The sequence below is a fragment of the Pogonomyrmex barbatus genome, unplaced genomic scaffold (genome assembly GCF_055798465.1).
Source record: "Pogonomyrmex barbatus isolate J1 unplaced genomic scaffold, ASM5579846v1 scaffold6, whole genome shotgun sequence".
Lineage (NCBI taxonomy): Eukaryota > Metazoa > Arthropoda > Insecta > Hymenoptera > Formicidae > Pogonomyrmex > Pogonomyrmex barbatus.
Window position 1 is genome coordinate 7,375,974 of NW_028297160.1, and position 22,002 is coordinate 7,397,975.

General features: G+C 29.9%; 1 protein-coding gene across 2 annotated transcripts in view; it reads left to right on the forward strand.

Moving 5' to 3' along the window:
* The window catches only part of LOC105422857 (protein abrupt), a 96,186-nt gene extending 74,701 nt beyond the window's left edge, over positions 1-21,485 (forward strand). For both annotated transcript variants that reach the window (XM_089082469.1, XM_089082470.1), the window contains exon 9: positions 878-21,485. In XM_089082469.1, the coding sequence (XP_088938595.1) occupies positions 878-1,848 (971 nt within the window). In that variant the 3' untranslated portion in view covers positions 1,849-21,485. The remainder of the gene's footprint in view (positions 1-877) is intronic.
* The last annotated feature ends 517 nt before the right edge of the window (positions 21,486-22,002 follow it).

Below are 22,002 nucleotides of genomic sequence, written 5' to 3' on the forward strand. Positions count from 1 at the left end.
CGAGGAAGTATATTTATATATATTTCTGTGGATGTGTGTACGAGTTGTTAGTTGCGGATTTCAAAGGAAAATATCGGTAAATACGATTATTACAATTATGGTAGTTTTTAAGATAAAATTTGCACATGTATGATAAAAATTTACGATATGTATACACAATGTATTATTTAGAAAACTAGACATTGCAAATTTTTTTTTTATTCTTTTCTGTGGCTGACAGCTCGTACCGTGAATAATGTATAGAATATTATATGCATTATTTTAGCAGATATTAGCTTCTATACATACACACACATATATATATATATATATATGTGTGTGTGTGTGTGTATGTATATATATATATATATATACATAAAAAGTACGAAATAAAGTCGATATTATTTAAGTAATGCTTTGTACAATAAAAAGTACTCAGAAAAATTCAGAGTATTATATTTCCGTAATATATCTCAAATTACTATAATATCGATGATCAATTTAAAAAAAAATTGATTATTATAATTAATTTAAAAAAAAATAGTTAATTTACTTTTTCTTGCTATCTTGATACTTTTATAATATGTAAGTAGAATCCGTATCCGCATTTTATTAGCAGTTTTTTTTTTATTATTTTAATTGTCCTTTCAACTCATAACAGAATATTTTATATATTTTAAAAATTAAACGATATAAACCTTATTGTTATAAAATTAGATTTATATAATTGTCTTTAAAAAGAAATAAAAATAAGTTAAAGTTTAAAATATTAAAACAATAATCAAAATTATCCATATTAAGCAGTCGTTACATTATTATTGTCTATTGATTATATATTGGCAAATCTTTTAAAATGAAGTACGTGAACCAGTCTTACATATTCATCATCTATTTTCAGTCACTCGACGAAGTCTGGATATGATACGAGTGCGTGCCACGGATCCTAGGCCTTGTCCGAAGTGTGGGAAGATGTATCGTTCAGCACATACATTACGTACTCATTTGGAGGACAAGCACACAGTCTGTCCAGGATATCGCTGTGTTCTATGCGGTACAGTAGCTAAATCTCGGAATTCTTTACACTCGCATATGTCGCGACAACATCGCGGCATCAGCACGAAAGATCTTCCGGTTATGCCAATGCCTAGTCCATTTGATCCCGACTTGGCGTCTCGTCTTTTGGCTAAGGCTGGTGTTAAGGTGAGTCCGGCTGAACTCCGCGCGCGAGCCAGTCCGACAGCACCTCGAAGAAGTGATATGAGGTTGGAACCACCTCGCGGAGGTGCTCCATCCGAAGCTGATAGCGGTGATGATCCTGAAGATCTCACCGTACCTCTAAGCTTTAGATATGGTTCACCAGCGCCGAACACCGTCATTACTAAGGTAAGCGGTAACAGCAACAGTAGCAGCAATAGCAAGAATTCGGCAACGACGGTGATCGCTGCCAAATCTCTGGATACTATGCACGGTAATCGCGAGCCCAACATGGCACCACTGCCACATGGTGGTCATCATCCAGGCCATAATACTAGCGCAATTGCCGGTTCGGCAATTTTGGACACTTATTTGCAGCTTATCGCAGAGAATTCAGGTTTATCGACGAGTTTAGGCCTCGGTCCGGCGGATCATGCGGCTGTTGTAGCTCATGCTGCTAAAATGCATATGAGTGCTATGGAGAAGCATAGCGGCCGCAGCATTATAGCGGAGGATTATCCTATGATTGGTAGAGATGAGGGTCGAGGTTCTGGTGTCATTCACGAGGATAGACAGGAACACGACAGGCACAGCGGGCTTGTGGATGAAGCGGAATTGTCAGGTGCGGATGACGATGAATTTAGCGAGAACGAGGAGTCAGAAGCGAAAGAATAAGTTCTTCCTCCTCATTAGAATAGTTATAACAAATCAGATGATTAGCAAAGCGCATTTCCTCGACTATTCCTTATTAAGATAGTCCTCGAATCGCGACAATGTGAATTGGCGACTCACGACTTTTCTAATGAACAAAAGGAAGGTAATAATGTGCCACAGATCGTCTATCCGTGAAATCGACGATTTTTATTTCTTATTACACGCTATTATAGCGCGGAATGGTTTGTGAAGTCTATTGGATGTCGGACAAGTTTAATATTCAAGAAGTCTGTCAACTATTTTGACGCCAAGTGTACAGACGTGCATAAATAAGCTTGTTGAACTAGGGTCACTTAATTGCTACTATGGCGAATAAACGCATACGTGTATGCAAACACATACATGTACATATGCAAATACATACACATACAAATACATACACAGGCGTATGTGAGCGATATAGAACACCCATATACGCCACAAATATTCCATCCATCTACCTCAGTGCACATTATAGATGATAGAACAGGCTAAGTCGAATCTCAGTAGATAAAGAGAAGATGAAATACCCCGCAGGATCGCAGAACAATAATAATCGCATAATTTGACGATAGCTATAAGTTTGGATATCAAATATGATGGATTTAGAAAGGTGATGTTACTGTTTATTTTCTGAAAATTAAAACGATTTAAAAATTCAAATGCGCTAATTAATAATATTATTATTGTATCGTCATTATTATATGAATGTTGATTATATGGTAGAAATATCATTTAGATTTATAGAAAAATTAGACACACACACATACACACACACACACACACACACACACACACAACATTTAATTATTTTTAAATTTTTTTACTTGAGTGATGCGTGTAGAGATATAGTATCAAACTGTATCTATCAGACGCACGCATATATGTACAACTGGATGCACTAACACCTTGACTGTCATATCATTCATGTATGAATTTTATAACAAAATTACTGAAAAGTCAAATATATCTTTTTTATATATTTTTTTTATTTTTTTGTTATGAAAAATAAACGTCCGAGATAATTTGTTTTAAAAATTTGGTATTATTTAAAGATGCATAACGAGGCGTTTTTCGCGGAAAACAGAAAATGTTATTTTATTATTTTCTTATTTTATTATATATGTGAATGACATGGTAGTTAATGTGTTAATGATATCTGATGTGTTTACTGCCTCCTACTTGCAAAGAATGAAAAGATTGGTGAAATATCCTTATAATCACGATGTACCAAATACTATTATAGACTTTATTTCCAATGTGGAAACAGTAATGATTGAATTGCGTTTCATCTTGTTCCGATTAAATATGTTTCAACAAAATTTAAGTATACAACTGTTCACATTATTAATTTTTTTAAGTTTCAATTTCAGTAATAATATTTGATTCCTGAAAAGAATATTTTTTATTGGAATAATATTATATTCTTTTCTAATTTCATGATAGTATAATTATTAACATGATTCATTGATCATCAATATATTTTCTTATAAAAACCTAAGGCATTTTGAGAAATTTGAAACATAAGCATAACATAACTGATATATTTGCATTAAAAAATGATTTAAGAGCGGCATTGGAACATAATTAAATCATTACATCTATAGTGAATAAAGTCGACTGTATACACACGTATTCTCGTAACGCATTCGATATTTAATGCATTTTTGGATTAAAGAATGTTTCTTTCTTTCAAACATTTATTTTATTGAATATTAAATATCTCAACTGTTTTGACATAGGCCTACATAAGCATGTGTATTAATTCTCTTAAAATTTAACTTAATGCACGATTATTGATTTGTTATTTTATCTTCTGTTTTTCAAGTAATTTAAAAAAATGGAGGGAAAATATTTAATGTGGAATGATAGTTCCTTCTTAATTTTCTCTTGGCCTTACCCTATCTCCTATTGCATGCAACATTTCTTTTGGAATAGGTAGTTGGCTTGCCATGACGTAATTAAGTAGCGACTTAAGTTCAGAATATTGATTGTTAATAGCGGAAAAAAATATGATAGTTATCATATGTCGGGAATAAAGTGATAGAATCAGCATGATAGAATCAGCATGATTTCTGAAATCGTAATTGCGTTAATTTGACGAAATATTATAAGGTGCGATTAAATTTATTCCGCGGTCTCGCGATGAAAAATAATACATTTAGACGTAGTGCGTTTAAACACTCAATTTCTCGAACAAAATGACAAATGTTTGATTGTTCGTTACTTATACGCACGTGATGTTCTTAGCGTGACAGAAATCTTGTGATTTCGCAAGGCGTAGAAAAAAGTTAATTCACCGAAAAATTCGCCACTAAACGTGCACGACGCGATATGTCGTGAAATTGTTCCTACTAATATACATAATTCATAAGCTAATTTCATTGACAGCACATTTAATAGATTCTATATATTGTATATGATAATAATAGGAATACACGTATATGCATATAGAGAAAAGAAAAGAGAAACTTAGCAATATTATGTAGCAGTGTAGCGCGGATCAAACGCGATTGGCAAACGTTAAAAAATTGGCATTGTCTCATTTTAAATAGTTTTGTCTAAACTTCGCCATATTTATGGCTAGTTGTTTGACTAACTTGATCTTTAGCCCATGAGATTTAATGTGTAATCGATGGTTGATCCTTGCATTTTTTTGCACAATGTGAAATAGCGCTACCTGATCAATGTCGGGGTTAACAATGAATGAAATATGAAAGAATTTGAAATTTGTAATTTTCGCGTGAGATATTGCTATAAATTCCATTGTAAAATTTCAAGCATGAAATTAACTATTTTAATATCACAATATCGATGCGATATGAAAAACATAGAGGAAAACTATGAAAAACTGGAGTCGCATACTGCTATCGGATATGACAAACAAAAAGTTGGTAAAGAAATAGCATAAAAAGTCAAATCATATAAAAAGTCATAGAAATCATACAAAGTTTTAAAACAAGTCATAGAAAAAATAGAGTTACCGTGTTTTATAAATTAATACAATCGTTAGCGTTAATTGGCCCCGATGATACAATACCGGCTTATAGAAGAAACTCGTAATAATTTCAGTTACAAAGATTTTATTACTAATCAAAATTGGTATTGTAGAAGCATATGTATTTCTATTCTGGTTTTAAAGTTTTATCGCAATAGTGATTTACAATCAAATGCTAACTAAAAATCTTTTTTGAGTCTCAGCGATTAAACTATATATTAAACCTATCTGAGTGACAGAGCATGATTATCCCAACATATTGCCAATGCATAGAGCGTAAGTGAAAACTGTATTTGCTGCTTCTAGCTATTTGTTGACGGCTGTTAAAGTGAATTATTGACAGGTGCTATAATCTAATAGCATGCTGATAATTTTCGCTTTAGCGAGAACACACATTATTCTAATTTTGATTATTTTAATTTCGTATTATAATTTGAATTTTAGTTGTGTTGAGTTCTGCCGAAACGATAAGGAGCATCTTTATATTAAAATTAAATGAATTGTAAAGGATAATTCAGATATATAGAATGTACTGAGATCCCTCAAAGACAGAAGATGCTGCATTTTTTGCTATTCTTTTCCTCACAGAGAGATGAATTAGTGTAACGTATAATGAATTCTGTCTCAGATCTCATCGGTAGTTTGATATATAATGATATATAATGATCTTTATTTATTTTAGAACATAATTTTTACAACAATGTTAATTATCATCAGTTCGAGTAATCTCCAAGTCTCTCAAAAAAAGAGCTAATTACTATTAGAAATTCTTATCATAATTGCTCAAATAAAGTTTGATTAGTTATCAAATAATTCTTAGTTTATCATATTAAATGATTATTAGTAAATGAAAATTTCAACTGAAAATAAAAAGAAGACAGTTTTTAATAGCGAATAGTTTGTGACTGTGAATTTTTTATCATGCTTTTCAATCCATATAACGCTTCTACTATTTTTAAACATTAAAGAAATTTTTTTTAAGAAATGTTTAGAAAACGTATTTGTTGTTGTATAAAAAAGATGATGAATTGACAAATTGAAGAATTGATATAGCTTATTGAATTGATAGCTTATTCCCACGCTAGATACCCAAGATCTGTTTAAACTTAATGATTCAATTGGATTATTGCTATAATAATAAATTTAATTTAATGTGGATGGAGTTTCTAGGAATGTCCGTGAATGTGCTATAAGTACAACTTCATGTACTTAAATCCGTTCAATTTGGATAGATCCTGTTATATTCGAAAGAATTTAAAGAATTATAGAGAAGAAGAAGGAGTCCAGAAATATAAGGTTCTATATACGACGTATAGTGAAATAAAATTTAAAAGAGCTGGTTAAAACTTAGAAAAAATAAATTATTAAATTTGTTCTTCCAATTACTTTCTTAGTTTTAGTAAATACATATGTTTTCATTTTTTATCTTATTATTTTTATTTAAAATTAGGATAGAATCATTATATAAAGATATTAATTATATATTGATATCTGATTTGAAAAAAGTTCTATTAAAATTGAATTCGATAAAATTATGCACATACAAGTTAGTATTATTATAATATGATATAATTAATATTTTATTCGTATTCGGCCTTAAAAAGTACAATTAATTCTTTTGATTCTTGATTGCGTAGTCATATAACATAGTTACGTGAAAATAAAAACTAATAGTATTTTTAATTTTTTATTTATATTGAAACAAATATGTGCAATATCATAAAAATTTTTATAAAATTTTTTGCATTTTGTATTGTATAAAATGTATATAGCAATACTTAATGATAATAATAATTTGCTATATAGATATGTAAAATATTACTTAATAAGCCAAAATTATAAAACAAGGTTAAAGAAAAAAAGATGCAATTAAAAAGAAGACAAAAGATAATATATTGAAAGATCTAAAGAAAAATTATAATATTCAGACTTTCATATTGTTCGATGATGATTAATTCATACAATTTTGAAAATTTATATCCAAAACATTTATATCCAAAATTTTTGAAATACGTGTTTTTACAGATTATATTATTTTCTGATCGAAACGAAATATTGTAGTCTTAATTATCCAAACGCCGATATAAATATAACAGAATAAAAAGAGTCAAATTAATGTTACGAAAATATTCTTCTGTAGATATTATACAATCAGAAAAACTAGTGATTAATTCATGCAATTCTAAATACAGAAATCCTTTCACAGACAACATTATAATACATTAAATATAGCATACGAAGTATGTCGAAATTCAAGTGCAATTTAACTAAGTAGATTTTATGAAAGAAAAACATTTGTTGCTAATTAAACTATCGCATTTTTTGAAAAATATTTCTGTTGATAATTAGAATTTTGAAACTTCACTACAATTTGGCCGGACATTTTAAGCATTTATCTTTTTAATTATACAAAATTACAGATTAAGAGCAAAAACTTCATTAATTTGCTCCAAGTGTTTTCATAAATATCAGAGAATGTGTTCTATTGCATAGAAATTTTTTTTTATTAGAAAGATTTAATCCGAACCTGACCTAAGTTTTAGGAAATTCAAAACTAAAGAAAAATGATGAAAGAAGCACATCTATAATAGTAAATAATATAAACGAAACAATATTATATGATGTAATTCAATAGATGAAGAAAGAATTAAGAAAAAGAGAAAGCAAAACAAAACTCGAAATGATCAGAAACTTTTTTTAAAAAGATAAAACGAAAAGTATAAATGTATTAAAATATATTGGAAATTTATAAGAGAATTATATTTATGGCAATATTAATGTCAATATTAATAAATTTAATAAAAAATAAAAGATTTAATAAATTTTATAAATTTTATAAAAAAAAGTTAAACGTATTACATAGAGAAACATAAAAAAATGTGGAAAAAATGATCAAGAGAGTTAGAAGTGGTAAAGAGGTTTCGGTATCGCGCGATCATTTGCATTTGCAATTTGCAGAAACTTCCTAAAACTACAAAAAAAAATTTCTTAATTTAAAATATTAACATTACAAGAAAAGTAAAGAAGAAAAGAAAAAAATAATAAAATATTATGAATAAATGTGAAGATTGAGCATAATCGGGCAATATCTATTTTTAGATTTATTTAATATCTGGATAGTGTTTAAAATAATGTTTAAACTAAAAACATCTTTGAATCTGACCATTTTTTTTTATTTGCTGTCACGTTCAAAAATTCTAATTAAACATACATTATTACAGTATGAACAGTATGTTATTATCGTATATTCGATTACTGTGAAAGTTTATCAAAATATATTATTCACAAATGAAGGTGAATATGAAAAGTTAGAATGTATATAAAAGGTGAAACAAAAAATAAAATTGAAAAAATATGAAAGTCCTCGATCTTTTGCATCATATATATTACTAATACTAATTTTCTATTAATTATTAATTTTAAACATAAAATGTAAATACATCATTAGTAATTCTTATTTACATTTTAGTTTTTCAAAATTTAATGTCTAATTTAATTTAAGTTATTAATCTAATTTAATTTAAGTTTCAGCCAGCTTTTCCGCATTTTTTACTATACGTCCAATGGTTACATTTTACGAGACAAAGCCTATGACAGTTATATTTCTTTGTTGTTTCGGCGTTCTCAAAATTGTTCGCTGACTATTCGATTAGATGCTGTGTGTAGTTAATATCAAAACAAGATACTATAAAATGCATTATTATCTAATACGCTTACTATCTAAAGTTGAAGTTTATTTATATAATTAATGTTTACATCTGCATAATTAATTGTATGGTTTTACTATTATAGTTGTATAATAAGAAGAGGATCGATAAATTATATGTCATGAACTTAGATTATTGATGCATCCAAGTGTATGCATATTTTTTTTATTTATACAATGTGTTCTGGCTTATGCGAATAATTTTCTATTTATAGCAAGCATGCTCTATGGAATGCAGCCACTTCTTGCCATGGTAGAAAGCGAGGCAACAGGTTAATAACACATGTAGCAATGGCTTTCAACTCCAGAAATGAAAAAAAAATAATCAATATCATTGATCCAAAGTGCTATAAAAGAATGGAAATTAGTAGTAAAGTAGATAAAATTGGGATGAAAGAATTACTTATAGCTTGTAGGTTATGCAAAATACTCAAAATGTACTTCTCAACTTTAGCTTTTAAGATAGAACTTTTCAAGACGAGTTATGGGAACTTTTAGAATTCTCGCGGAACATCAAGCGAGACTATTTGCACGGAATTTTAAGGAGAGCAATATCCATAAATGATGCCCTAATAACATCCTAGTGGAGTTCTAAAATAAAAATGGAGTTTCTAAAATAAAGATATCGAAGTGACATTAATTTTCATTTCGTGAGATTAAACACGATAAGAGTAAAAAATGACCACTGAGAAGAGATCGTAGAAAAACAGAAAGAAATGTGCTGTGAAGTGAACAATAGTAATTATAAAAGATGTATGATTGTAAAAAACAGAAAATTCAATAATTCAATTAGTCGCACAGCCATGCATTCAACTAGTTAAAAAATAAAGTTAAAAGACGCCGACACAAATAAGTAGTAAAATATAAAATTGATTAACGCTATATCTATTGAGTAGAGAAAAATAATGCATTGTTTTTGAATAACTTGGCTTCTCAATTTAATAAGTTTTTTATATTTTTAGTAACTTATGAATCATTACTACGCGAGGGCAATTAGTAAAACGCAAATAAAGCGAATGTCATATTGATCGCGTGTCGGCACGCTAAATTTCGGCATGTTGAAACTTGACATTGTACATTGTGTATACGAATGCAATTGTATACGATTGTGACATTTGTATACGATGCGCGCATGAGAGCCAAAAAGGGGGCACGCAGTGAGAATGCGCGTGTTTATTACTTACGCTGTGCTGTTCTATTGAAGAGTTCTTATTGAAGAGATATTTTATTATAAATATTGCAAGCGTCAGTCATGACGCTTTTTTCATTCTTTTATAGAGCGCTTGTAAATATGCTCATAATTGACGATTTATCAAGCTACGAGTAATGTTTTCGGGCAAAGATTAAAACGCGCGATGATTTCATTTTAGATTTGTGCTCCCGTGAGTCTAGAAAAGTCTAAATTTCGCATTTTTATTTTGCCTATTGATAATCGCGTCCATAGAGAATTTCTTCTCTTAAGATAAATACGTGAGAAAAATTATCAAAGATGCATAAATCTTCGTAATTAACTTCCAAAAGAAAGGAAGCGAAAACGCAAAAATAACATCAATCGAGAGACGAATCCAGGTTAATCGGTACAAAGAAACCACTTCTTGCCTTGAAGCTCTCTATTATTATTATTATCTATGAAAGGAAGGAGATCATTGTGCGCAGAGTACAAATTTATTCGCGGATTTACTAAATTTTAATGAGCATTATAAAAATAAAAAGTAAAGGTTAGAAAAAAAAAGAAAAAAGATGCGAACTTTCGTATCTTCCATTTTTTTATTAAATATGTTTTCGTTAAATCAGTCTTTGGCGTGGAAAATATTACATATGTAAAATTTATAAAAAACAATATAAAAAGCAAAACTTGAAGGCAACTTAAAAGAAGTTAAAGAAAATTTTAGTAAAAGTATATATTAAGGGATATTTCACCGATAATTTTGATATTGACACATGTTATCAAGAACATGATCCTGAATAATTTCTAAAAGGTTTTATAGTCGACGATTACTATTTATTAAAAAATTATTAACAACAAAAGTTTGAAAAATATAACAATTTATATCAGTGCTAATACATAATTTGTTTATGTGGACGAGAGAGAGAGACGGAATCCAAAATAACGAATTAAAAGAATAAAATAAAGTAGAATAACGTAATAATTTGTGCTCTGTAAATCGAGTAACTAATGATGTGCAATGTAAAGACAGATAGCAAAAATTCTCAAATACCTACAAATTATTCGAAAGTCATTCAAGTTATTAGTGATCAGATGACTGAAAACTTGAAATAGATATTATAGAGATTATTCAGAATCTTACTCTAATATACATCAAAATCAAGAGCAAGATCATCGGTAACATGTTCTTCAATTTTGCTAAAATTTTTAAATATGACAAAGCTAAATTTTAATTGCTGTAAAAGGATAGTATTTACATAAATGAAGAGAAAGATAAAAAAATTACTCGAAACAAAAATAGAATTTAATTGATTATTTTGTGCCATCACAAAATCAATAATTCTAGTTAAAATCAATGAATAATGTTCATTGTATAATTATGAGGAGAAAATTTTTATCTCAGAGAAATAGACAAATGAACTGGAAATTGTTAAAACAGATGATAACTAATGATGATAATTGCGATGGATCTGATGTCATCATTGTCGATAATTAATAACGATCTCGTCAATAGATTCAATAGATTTTATTCATTTCTCTTTGATCTTCATAACAATAAAGTCGATTCGTACGCAAGGACTTGAAATTGACGTACATAGCGGACATAAACAGACGGTGACATATATACTGATTATCACATATATGGAAGTCACATAAATACAGTAAAAAGAATGTTTTATCAATGTAGGTTATAAAATTAATTTCGGATTCATGTGATTATTTTTGCATAAATTTTCTTTTCTATTCATGTCGCATATAAAAATATTGAGGTACAATAATTGAGAAGCGAATATTTAAATATCTTTCATATATTTCCGTGATATTATTTGAATGTATTTTGACAATGAGCTAATGAAATGTCTGATGACACAAAGAGTATTTACTTTTAGCCATTTAAACACATTTTTGAATATTTTTTTATGCGAACTGTAAAGTAAAATCGATTTGTGCAAAAAGAAACATATGACTCTACGCAAATGTGCAAGCAAGTCATCTATATTACCAAAACTGAAAAATCACTCCTACCTCTGATAACGTTAACTTTTTGACCTACATTGATTAAACATTTCTCACTTAATTTAGTAAATACTACCTGCCCTCTAAGTCCGAAATTTTTTAACAACTTGTACATATATACATATACATGCATACTGTAATATACATATATTTATGTGTAGGCAAGAAAGATGACGGGGTTAGCTTCGTTTGCGTATAACGAGATAAACTCGCTTTTATCCCTTCACCTACTCTGATTCTTGTATTATAATTTTTTACGATGTACTTATATAATTCTATGAATATATGTGTATACACACACACACACACACACACACACACACACACACACATTTACATATATACATGGAAAAGAGCATGTATGTGTATATTTACTTGTGTACATATCTGTGTGTGTGCGTGTGTGTGTGTGCGCGCGTGTGTATATTTTTACACGAAATAGTCCCAGTTTAACCCCGCCATCCTCTTGTAACCCTTTCGCCGGATCCCAACATTGTCATAGTCCATTGAACATAGTTCGCAATAGTCATCTCGAATAATACCACCAATTACAGTATTGCAATAGCTTTTAGAGACAATCGTGTGCGTAAATTGTATAACGCGCCCGGCCGGCGCTTTCACGATTGATATCTCGGCAAAATTATCGCAATTGTTACGCAAGAGCACTTGCTAATTTTCCATCGACGAAGTTTCATTACGTATGAAATTGTGTGAAAAACGCGAATTACACGATTTTTCTTTTTTAAGTGAGTTTACACAATCTCCGAGAAATATACTATTTTATAAAATCGATCCTCTTGAAAGTACAATGAGTAAGAATGAATGTCGCATTAATCTTATCAATCTCGTTTCGTAAATAAATATACATATACATAAGAATTTAATTATTAATAATATTTATATTATAAAAGTTACAGATGATTGAATATTTACTAAAGAATCTATGGAAACATTTGTGAATGGTGAAAAGATCGAAACTATTTCAATTGCGTTAATTAATTCGGTCACAATGCAGACTGAAATGTTTCATCATCGGAAACAATTTCAACTATCTTATCCTCGAAATACGCTGATGCATTCTGAATGATATGAAGGATATGACATGTCAATAAAATTACACATGTGAACAGATTTAACGCACGAGCTGGAATAAATAACTGAATTTTTAATCTTACTGTATCTTGAAGAACCGGTCCTCGTCGAGAATGAGCCTAATACATTTTCTCGGAATAAAATTTTAATTTAAGCTTTTCATGGTATTCGAGTTTTATCGATCAGTGGCGTATTTAATTCAGCAGATAGCTACAAATAGCTGATTCTTTTTACAGCTGTAACTTTCAAGGATCGATTGCCCCCAAAAAGATGTCGTACAGGAATATTCCCGCCGCGATCTGCCACCCCTTTTGATCTTGGTCTTCCAAAGGGTAATGGGGTGGGCAAGTTGCGGAGTTTTGCTTTATACACGGATAGGAAGTTAAGGGCGAACGTAGTTAACGCACGGCGAAATGACGGCGATATCGGTAACGACCGCGATCCCGCGCGAGGCTGCCGGCGATAATAACGCGCGAGTTGGAAGCTCGTAAAGGCCTTCGAATCGACCGAATGTTCTCGCACGCGGTTCGCTTTGTGATTATAAAAGCGGATTAACGACGCCATAAACGCAGTGAGTCTTTTATGAACTGTCTGGACGCCGTTCGTTCGAGCGAACTGCGTCCGCTCTCTCCTTTCGAGATGCAAATGCAAAGCTACAGCGAATAATTTTCGCTACGGCGACGTTCGGTATTTGCGAACAAACATCAATGCCAACATCCAAACTGATGCAAAAAATCGTTTTACAAATAGTTACAAAATTGCAAAAGTCTTTTGCAATAATATTCATGTATTTATTTGTGTAATATCGTATATATTAATTTAATTTTATATATTATTGCAAAAATTATCTGTGAAAACGTACACTTAATAACCAACGTACTTTATTTCTCATACAATATTCAACATTAGATTTTTGACTGCAATCACGAGCAAAGTATACTTGACACGCTAGCGTTATATTATAAAATTATAATGCAAAACTTCCGAATTGAACATCCGAAGTCAAGTAGGACACCGTTAAAACGATATTGCATAATTGCAAAGATATTCGAAATGACCTCGCGTAGCGTGGTGAGCAATCACTTCATTCTTTGTGCCGTTTCGCTTGTTGCACCCGTCTCAATGTTCTTTCTTTAATTGATAAATGAACCACGTTGACGGGGAAACGAAGTCGTTTGATGCGTAATTAGTCACACTATCTCCATGCAGCCGTTATACAATTGATGCATGATGCTTGCCTGTATCGTCTTCGGAAAGCTTGCCGGCTGACGAGAAAAGTTTGGGTAAACCAACGGATTTTTAAAAAGAAACTCGATGAGCTAAGATCTGATCTTGTCGTTTGGCACGAGCCTACGAATGTGATATCTCTACTGACAGCTGCAGGATAGGCAAAAAGTGCATACGAGCGCATATGTTGCGCACGGCCGGGAGCGATCCGCCGTCTCAGGTACTTAATAACCGACACGATGTAATAATGCATTATGTAAATGTAATAACAAACTCAGGAAATCTGAAGCAGCCAGGCCGTGATACTATACTTATAGACTACTACTCTTTATTGCTACTACTACTTTACTACTACGATACTATTACTGCGGGTGTGATTTTTACGTTAATCCGACCTAGGCGACTCGCGCCTCAGCTTATTCTATTTTGTTTCGTTTGTTTCTTGTTTGTTATGAGATTTTACACTGGCAAATGGCGAAACATTTATACATCGTATGCTTCAACGTGCATGCAAATCCGTTTTCGATTCGATGTTAATCTTAAATCGAAATGCGACATGCATAGCCCTTACGAAGACTATTGATGCCTTCTTTTTATTTGCAATATGTTATATTCATATTTAAATTTGATGAATTAATGTATTTATTTAAAATTTTTTAAAAATATATTTTAAAGAGTTTTTATTTTTTTTTTTTGAAAAAAATGATATTTTAATTTGATATTGAAATTTATGCCTTAAGATTAACTTCTCACAAATTAATTTTTTTGTTTCTATTACGTAAAAAATATTTTTATACAAGTTTAAGTAATAAATAATGCCCGTTCATTTCATTCAAAAGGAAAACATACAATTTATTTCTGCATTACATAAAAAAATATATATTGGGGCTAAGTCGAAACAAAGTTTTGCTTGCGCATTTACAAGAAAAAAAAATTGTGAAATCACCATAGCTACCTCCATGTTATTAAATATCAATCTTTTTCTCGCGCTATTACTCATGCTCACATACATGGCATATATTATTTTATAAAAATTCGCGCGTGTCAACTGCGAATTGATGTCTTCTTTGTGTGGAAATAAGATATATATATATATATATATATATATATATATATATATACATATATTATATATTATATACATATATTATGTATACACAATATTTTACACATAGTCATACACGGGGTACTATAACTTCCACGGATTTAAGTTAAGAAATTGCCTCCTTGCATGGAACAGTCGAGCGAGCGTGAATAATAATTAATAACTGATTATACAGTCATTAGATAATAATAATGGGCAACAAGAGCCAACGCAAGGTAGAGGTGCGTAAATAAAATTATTATTTTCAGGACATCAATTTAAAATAATTAGATTATACAATAATTTATAAGTTTCTTCTATTAATTCACGTGAATTTTTTTGGAAAATTATGTGATAATTTGACGATACATAATAGATTACTTTTACAATAAAAATGTATTTTATTATATGTAGCTGAGAAAAAGATCTATTCCTATGCTATTTTTATTCTTTGTATTTTATAATACCAACAGTTACTTTAATTATTCGTGGTTTATATATTTGTCATTTATATTCTATTACATTTTATATAGCTGTCATAAATTACATAAATAGTGCTAAACTCGACCAAATGATCTCTTCACACTTTACATATGCATTGCGGTTTTTATTATTTATCATCAATGTAATTTCTATCACTTACTAACTATCAATGTTACATCGTATTTTATTCGTCTCTGGACATAATCCTTCGGCATTATATACATAAAATTATATTAATATTAATTGGCAATTATTTCGTAATAGCCTTCTAGAATTAAATAAGCGTTTTCAGTTATGAATCAACACGCGCGAATAATTAAAGTACTGTTCATATTTTTGAAACAATTGTTTTACAGGTGCTATTAGAAATTTTTTACTAGATACGCAGCGTCAATCGCGGAAAATGAAGTGAAAACGAACTACCTCAATTCCACAAAAAGTTCATTATAGGAAGCCTATATGTATTGCTGGACAAGACGATAAGACTTCTACTAAATCTTCATATACATTCAAAATATTTTTGAAATTTTTCGTTTTTTGCTTTCAATATATTTATATATTTTGAAATTTATGCATCTGACCGCAAATAATCCATCATTAATCCTTTGCCACGATATATAAAATTGCCCTTTCGAAAATATCAATAAAAAAAAGGTAAAAATGTTTTACTCATGCACACTATCTTAATTTATTATTTTTGTACTAATCGATATACAATAATAATATAGCAAAGAATAATTTAATAATTACTAACAATTTTAATATACTTAAATTTAAATTTTATTTATTGTTAAAGTTTAATTTATTCGCACGATGTTTTATCGTCCTATTCAGTTGTACATATTTACATGTACAGTCATAGATGTGTGTATGTACACATCTCGTTCCGAGACATACGATAATGCACTGCCAAACGTCGCTGCTCGACTGCTCTATGATTGACAGTGCTGAATTCCAAAATTGCAATGCAATATGTTGTACTTATAGCCGTTTTTACAGGTCGTGACAACGGTTAGTGATTTTTACATCTGAAACAATGTAGAATGAAGAAATCGCGTGAATGTACACGAAAAAGGAGAGAAAGAAAAGAAAAAGAGAAGAGAGAAAGAGAGGGAGAGAAAGAAAGAGCGAAAGAATAAAATTGCAAAAATTAATGTGCGAATGCGTAAGTACTTTACACGCCCGGATGGCAATCATGACATTAATATATATCTAATATATATATAGGTACATAAAAGCGATACATTAGAAGGTAAGACAAGGCAAAGAACATATACCTATATCTATACGTGATATTTTATGACCTACGCAACTAATCAGGGATATGTTATATAATCATATAACATAAAACATATAAGTAGTGAATCCTTCTAGTGACAGAGGCCAATACTTCCTAACTCATTTTGTGACTTTTGTTTGGAATACAAATTTTTTTGTGAAATTAATGAGTCTCGACGTACTCGACATCGTGACGATCTCTCTTATGATTTTTAAACAAGCAAGTTAAACAAAACACGATTATTTTTTGTAAATTTAATAATTGTGGCAATTTTTGAATTAATAAACAGACAAATGCCGAATTTTAAGTCACAAATATTATTTATTATCGTACACGAGTATAACAAATTAGGAAAAGCTAAAACGAAATGGAATCTTGAAGCTGAATTACAAAGGATATCGTTTTATTTTGGCTTTGCACAAAAGTATATTAAAAAATTTAGAGAAATCGTTAGAAATATTATTATGAAATAATATACACTAAAATTTATATATACTTTCACTGTGCGTTCTCATGCTTTGTCTTAAATAAAGTCTCGCTAATCGTAAAATCCTTTAGTTGTGTCAGATCTGGGAATAGACACATTTTTTTTTGCAAAATAATCCAAGTGAGTCCATTGTAAAAATATTTATAGTTCATCACTAATTATATTCTCGTAAAAATTTATTTTAGTTCAAAAACCATTTAAAGATTCCATTCCGCTCCGGTTTCCTCTACTTGTCAAAACTTTTTGAATTACATTTAAGCGTATCTTTAAACTTTATTTACTAAAATTTTATGTGCCTTTTGATTTCTAGCATTTGTCATTCATTATGATTATGCTTTATCCAATCCTTTATAAAAAAAAAAAAAACGCTTTATCGTTTATAAAATATTATTGTTCCGCTTTATTATTATTATTATTATTATTATTATTATTATTATCGGCGTTATCTGCTACTGTTTTGCTAATTCTCAAAATAATTTCCAAGTTGATTATAAATAAAACATGATAAAAGAGTAAATACGTAAGAAGTGAAAAAGATGTAATTACTGCGGTTTCATTTTGGAATACTTGTCCGAGAGTAATCCAATAATTTCCGCCATTGTTATACGTTAAAAACCATTTTAGTAATATCATTTTTAATAGACAATACTGCTTTTAATAATAATTTAATAGTTTACTTCGTTTATTACATTTCTTTTTTTTAATGCTATTTTTTTAAATATTAATGTTCATTATTATTATTATTATTATTATTATTATTATTATTATTATTATTATTATTACTTGTATTTCGTTCATTCTCTCTTTTTTTATTTTTTTTTAGCAGCTTCGATAAATATAAGGAAGTGCGTCTGTCTCGTAACTGAAGGGGAAACGCCAGTAATGTTATTAACGTGCGCATTTGTTCGAAAAAACGGAGTTTTCTTTTTTTATCTTTCTTTTCTCTGATATTTCGATATCGACTTTATGCAGCGGCGTTTTTCTCATCGAGACAGACGTAATCGTTAGGTCTACTGTATATGAACGTGCCAGTACATACGTACAATATGTCCTCAACCACTCCGGAATTTCCACTCTTTATTAACGTTCAATTTATTTGTAAATATTATATGTTGTATTTAAGTCAAACTATTCTCCGGAGTTTTTTGTGCCTTATTATATTTTGATGCCTCTCATTGTTCTCGTTATCATTATTAGTTATTAGTTTAAGTTTTACCATCTCTATTAGCGTGTAAGATTTCATGTTGAATTACTTGCCAATATATCTGAATCAAAATAAATATGTTAGAAAAGAAAATATAATAACAGTGTCTATTTATGTTCTGTTTCTATATTTATTTTATTTCCTTCTCTGTTGTGTTTTATATGCGACCGCGCTTTTGGTTTCCAGATTCGCGAAAGATCAGACTAATAAATGTTGGAAAGACCTTACATTTAAACGATAGAAAGTCCGATGCAAAATTTATTTTGTTTATTATTTATACTATTTATATATTATTTATTCCTATGCAAATAACAATAGATGACGAAAGTTTATTTAAAAAAATAGATTAATTGAGAATAATCTATTATTTTTTTTCCGATCCATTTTTTTCTAAATTGTTTTTCTATTTTCTATTTTATTTATATTTCCAAAGTCATCTTACTCAAATATTTAGTAATAATTGTTTCCAAATCGCACTCTGTGTACGTCGAGATTCACAATTTTTCAAATTTAATCTAATCAGGGATTCAGGATCATATGGAAGTCTCGATCAAAGTACAAAATTGACCATAAATAGTTGTATGCATAGCAACAGGAAAAGGAAGCATATATTGCTTGAAAAATATTTTATTCATAGAAAGTCTCCATGAACGCGTATATTTCGAGATTTGATATATTTGAATGATTGAAAGAGACATTTCGAGAAAATGGAAGAAAAGTGAAATTGAGTTGGACATCAGATAAGAACAGATCTCCAGCTTGCTGAGTCTGCTAATTTTCAGATACGATTAAATTTAAGCGATTGCGAAGAGAGTTGATGAACGAAAAGCGCGCTATCAGTCGTGTTTTCGTTATCGTTAGGAATTTATCGACGCCACGGTGTTACGAGACAAAAATGATCGAAAGACAAATTGTTCGGCAATTTTACCTCGATGCATAGCGTGAATAATGATGTATACCGTAAGATAAGATATTTTATGTTTAAGAAAAAGGAAAGATACAGCATATATATCCCTTAATTAATTATAGGTAGATATCCTACGTAACGTTATTATTAATCACGTTCAACGTGTGTTGAGTTAATCGCGAGTTAAATGACATAAATGAAAAGAGGAATTGGCGCGTGCAAAATTAAGGTTCACATTAAACGCAACCATTTTTTGTAAATAACTAATTAGCAGCAACACATTTCCCTAATTAAGAAATCGGTAAATATAAATATTATTGAATTATCAATGTTTGAAATTAATTGAAATTAATTAATTATGTAATATTCGAAAACATTTTTATGGATAATAAGTTTACATTAAAAAAAATTTTTTTTTTTGTTAATTCTTTAGTTAACAGAAACAATAATTGAAGAGCGTTCGTAATCTTTAACATGAATTTAGCGTGGTGAAGGACGTCGCTTTGGAAATCCGACACGCGAGAGAAAAGCTCAGCTTTAATACGGATGCGCGCGACGTTTTCATCGATTCGACGTCGCGTATTTCACGAATAGCGCGAGCAAGCATTTCCTTGGTAGTAACGAATCATCCTGAATTGCCACCACGTCGACGGATAAAGCTTCTTACAAATGATAATAATTTTTCCCATTGAGGGAAGGCAAAGGCCTGTACGCTCCCTTTTTATGTTGGAGACAACTAATTCCTGCCTTTATTTCGAGATAAATGCCATTACGATCCATGAAATTCTATAACGTGCCTTTCTTTTGTATGTCGCCATTCTCGTAATCATCGTCTAAGATTTAGGAGCTCGTGCGTTGCGTTGCTCGGTGCCTTCTTGCGGCCTGTTTGTACGCAAACTGCACCATGTATTCGTCCAAACATTTTACTCGCCTGAGTGAAAGCTCCGATTGCGAAAGATCGTATGTAAAAAATTCCGTATCTAATCTTTATATTGAATATTAAAAGAATAATATTTCCATTTTCATTGAAGACATTAACTGCCTACCGATATCTTTATCTGCCTTTTTACATCACGATTTCTAAATACACTTGCGTATTCGTAACATTAACTAAAAGTATTAATATAATAATAAGATTTGTTATGTCACCAATATTATTAGAAAATTATATTAACATTTCCTACAGTTTGAAATTAATATACGAGTTTTGTAACATTTTTTTACTATTTTCAAGATTTTACAATTTTCTACAAGAAAGTAGTAGTTTGTAAAACAAAATTACTACTTGAATTCTCTTAGGTTCTATTACATACATACAGCAGAAATGATTAAAAAAATCTGGTGTTCGTAATTATGCATAGTTATAAGAATTTGCGAGTAAAAGAAATTAAAAATAATGGGACGGTGCGTAATTGGACATATGAGAGAGCGGACGAACAAGGTACATCAGGCGATCACAGTTCCTATTTTGCCCCCTTGCATACATTAATAAAGGGCACTTCGTATGTATACATAAAAATGGATATGCAAAGAAAGATGTATAACTATATTTAGATGTTAAGCGCCGACGAATATACAATAAATTTAGATTGCTATATCATATATTATAAACGGAAATAGTATACCTTATGGTGAACCGTATATGTATACGCGTGTATGACGTAGACAAACAATTAACTAGCAACATAAAGCTGACTTTTTCTTTAAGAAAGTATGTCTAAACGATTTTAAGATTCTTAATAAGATCTGTCCGTTCGTTATTGAGCGAAGACGTGCTACATTTTTCACGATCGTTTTGTTTCGCATCCGCCTTTTGTGGATCTAAATTTGTTTCTATTTTTTTGTTACTATTGTTATTTTTATAAAATAAGTTATACTCGGATAAAAATGTTTTAAGTAGACCTTTGTATATATACAAGTTATATTGTAGAAAATGGTATGATAATTAATAAAATTCATAGAATGTAATTACAGTTATTGCGTAATTACTGCCCTTATAATTTTAATGCTAGTATATGAAGTATATGAAGTAGTATATGAAGTGCAATGAAATAATTAGCTACTGTTGGTATTGTTTATTGAGTGTAAATCATAAGTAATTATTATTTTAATTTATTTTAATTAACTTAGATGATATACGTTTTTTCTTGATAAGTAATTCATAATTTTTTTATTATTAAACAATTATCGACAGAACTAATGTGTCGATAAAAGAAAAAATAGCTTCTCTCTACAGTCAGTGTCAAAACTTTATCTTGAAGTATATGCTTAACATAAAATATTTATTATTTCTAATTAAACAAGTTTTATTTATACATTTATATTTTCTCTTATAAAATTTTATAACATTTATAAAAATAGCTTAATAACATTTTAATAATTCTCTTGTACCATTTGTCGGCACGTAACTGTATAACTCACAGAAGATAATTTACTAATGATCGATGAAGAAGAAATGATGTGTGAAGAAATGTATTTATTCTTT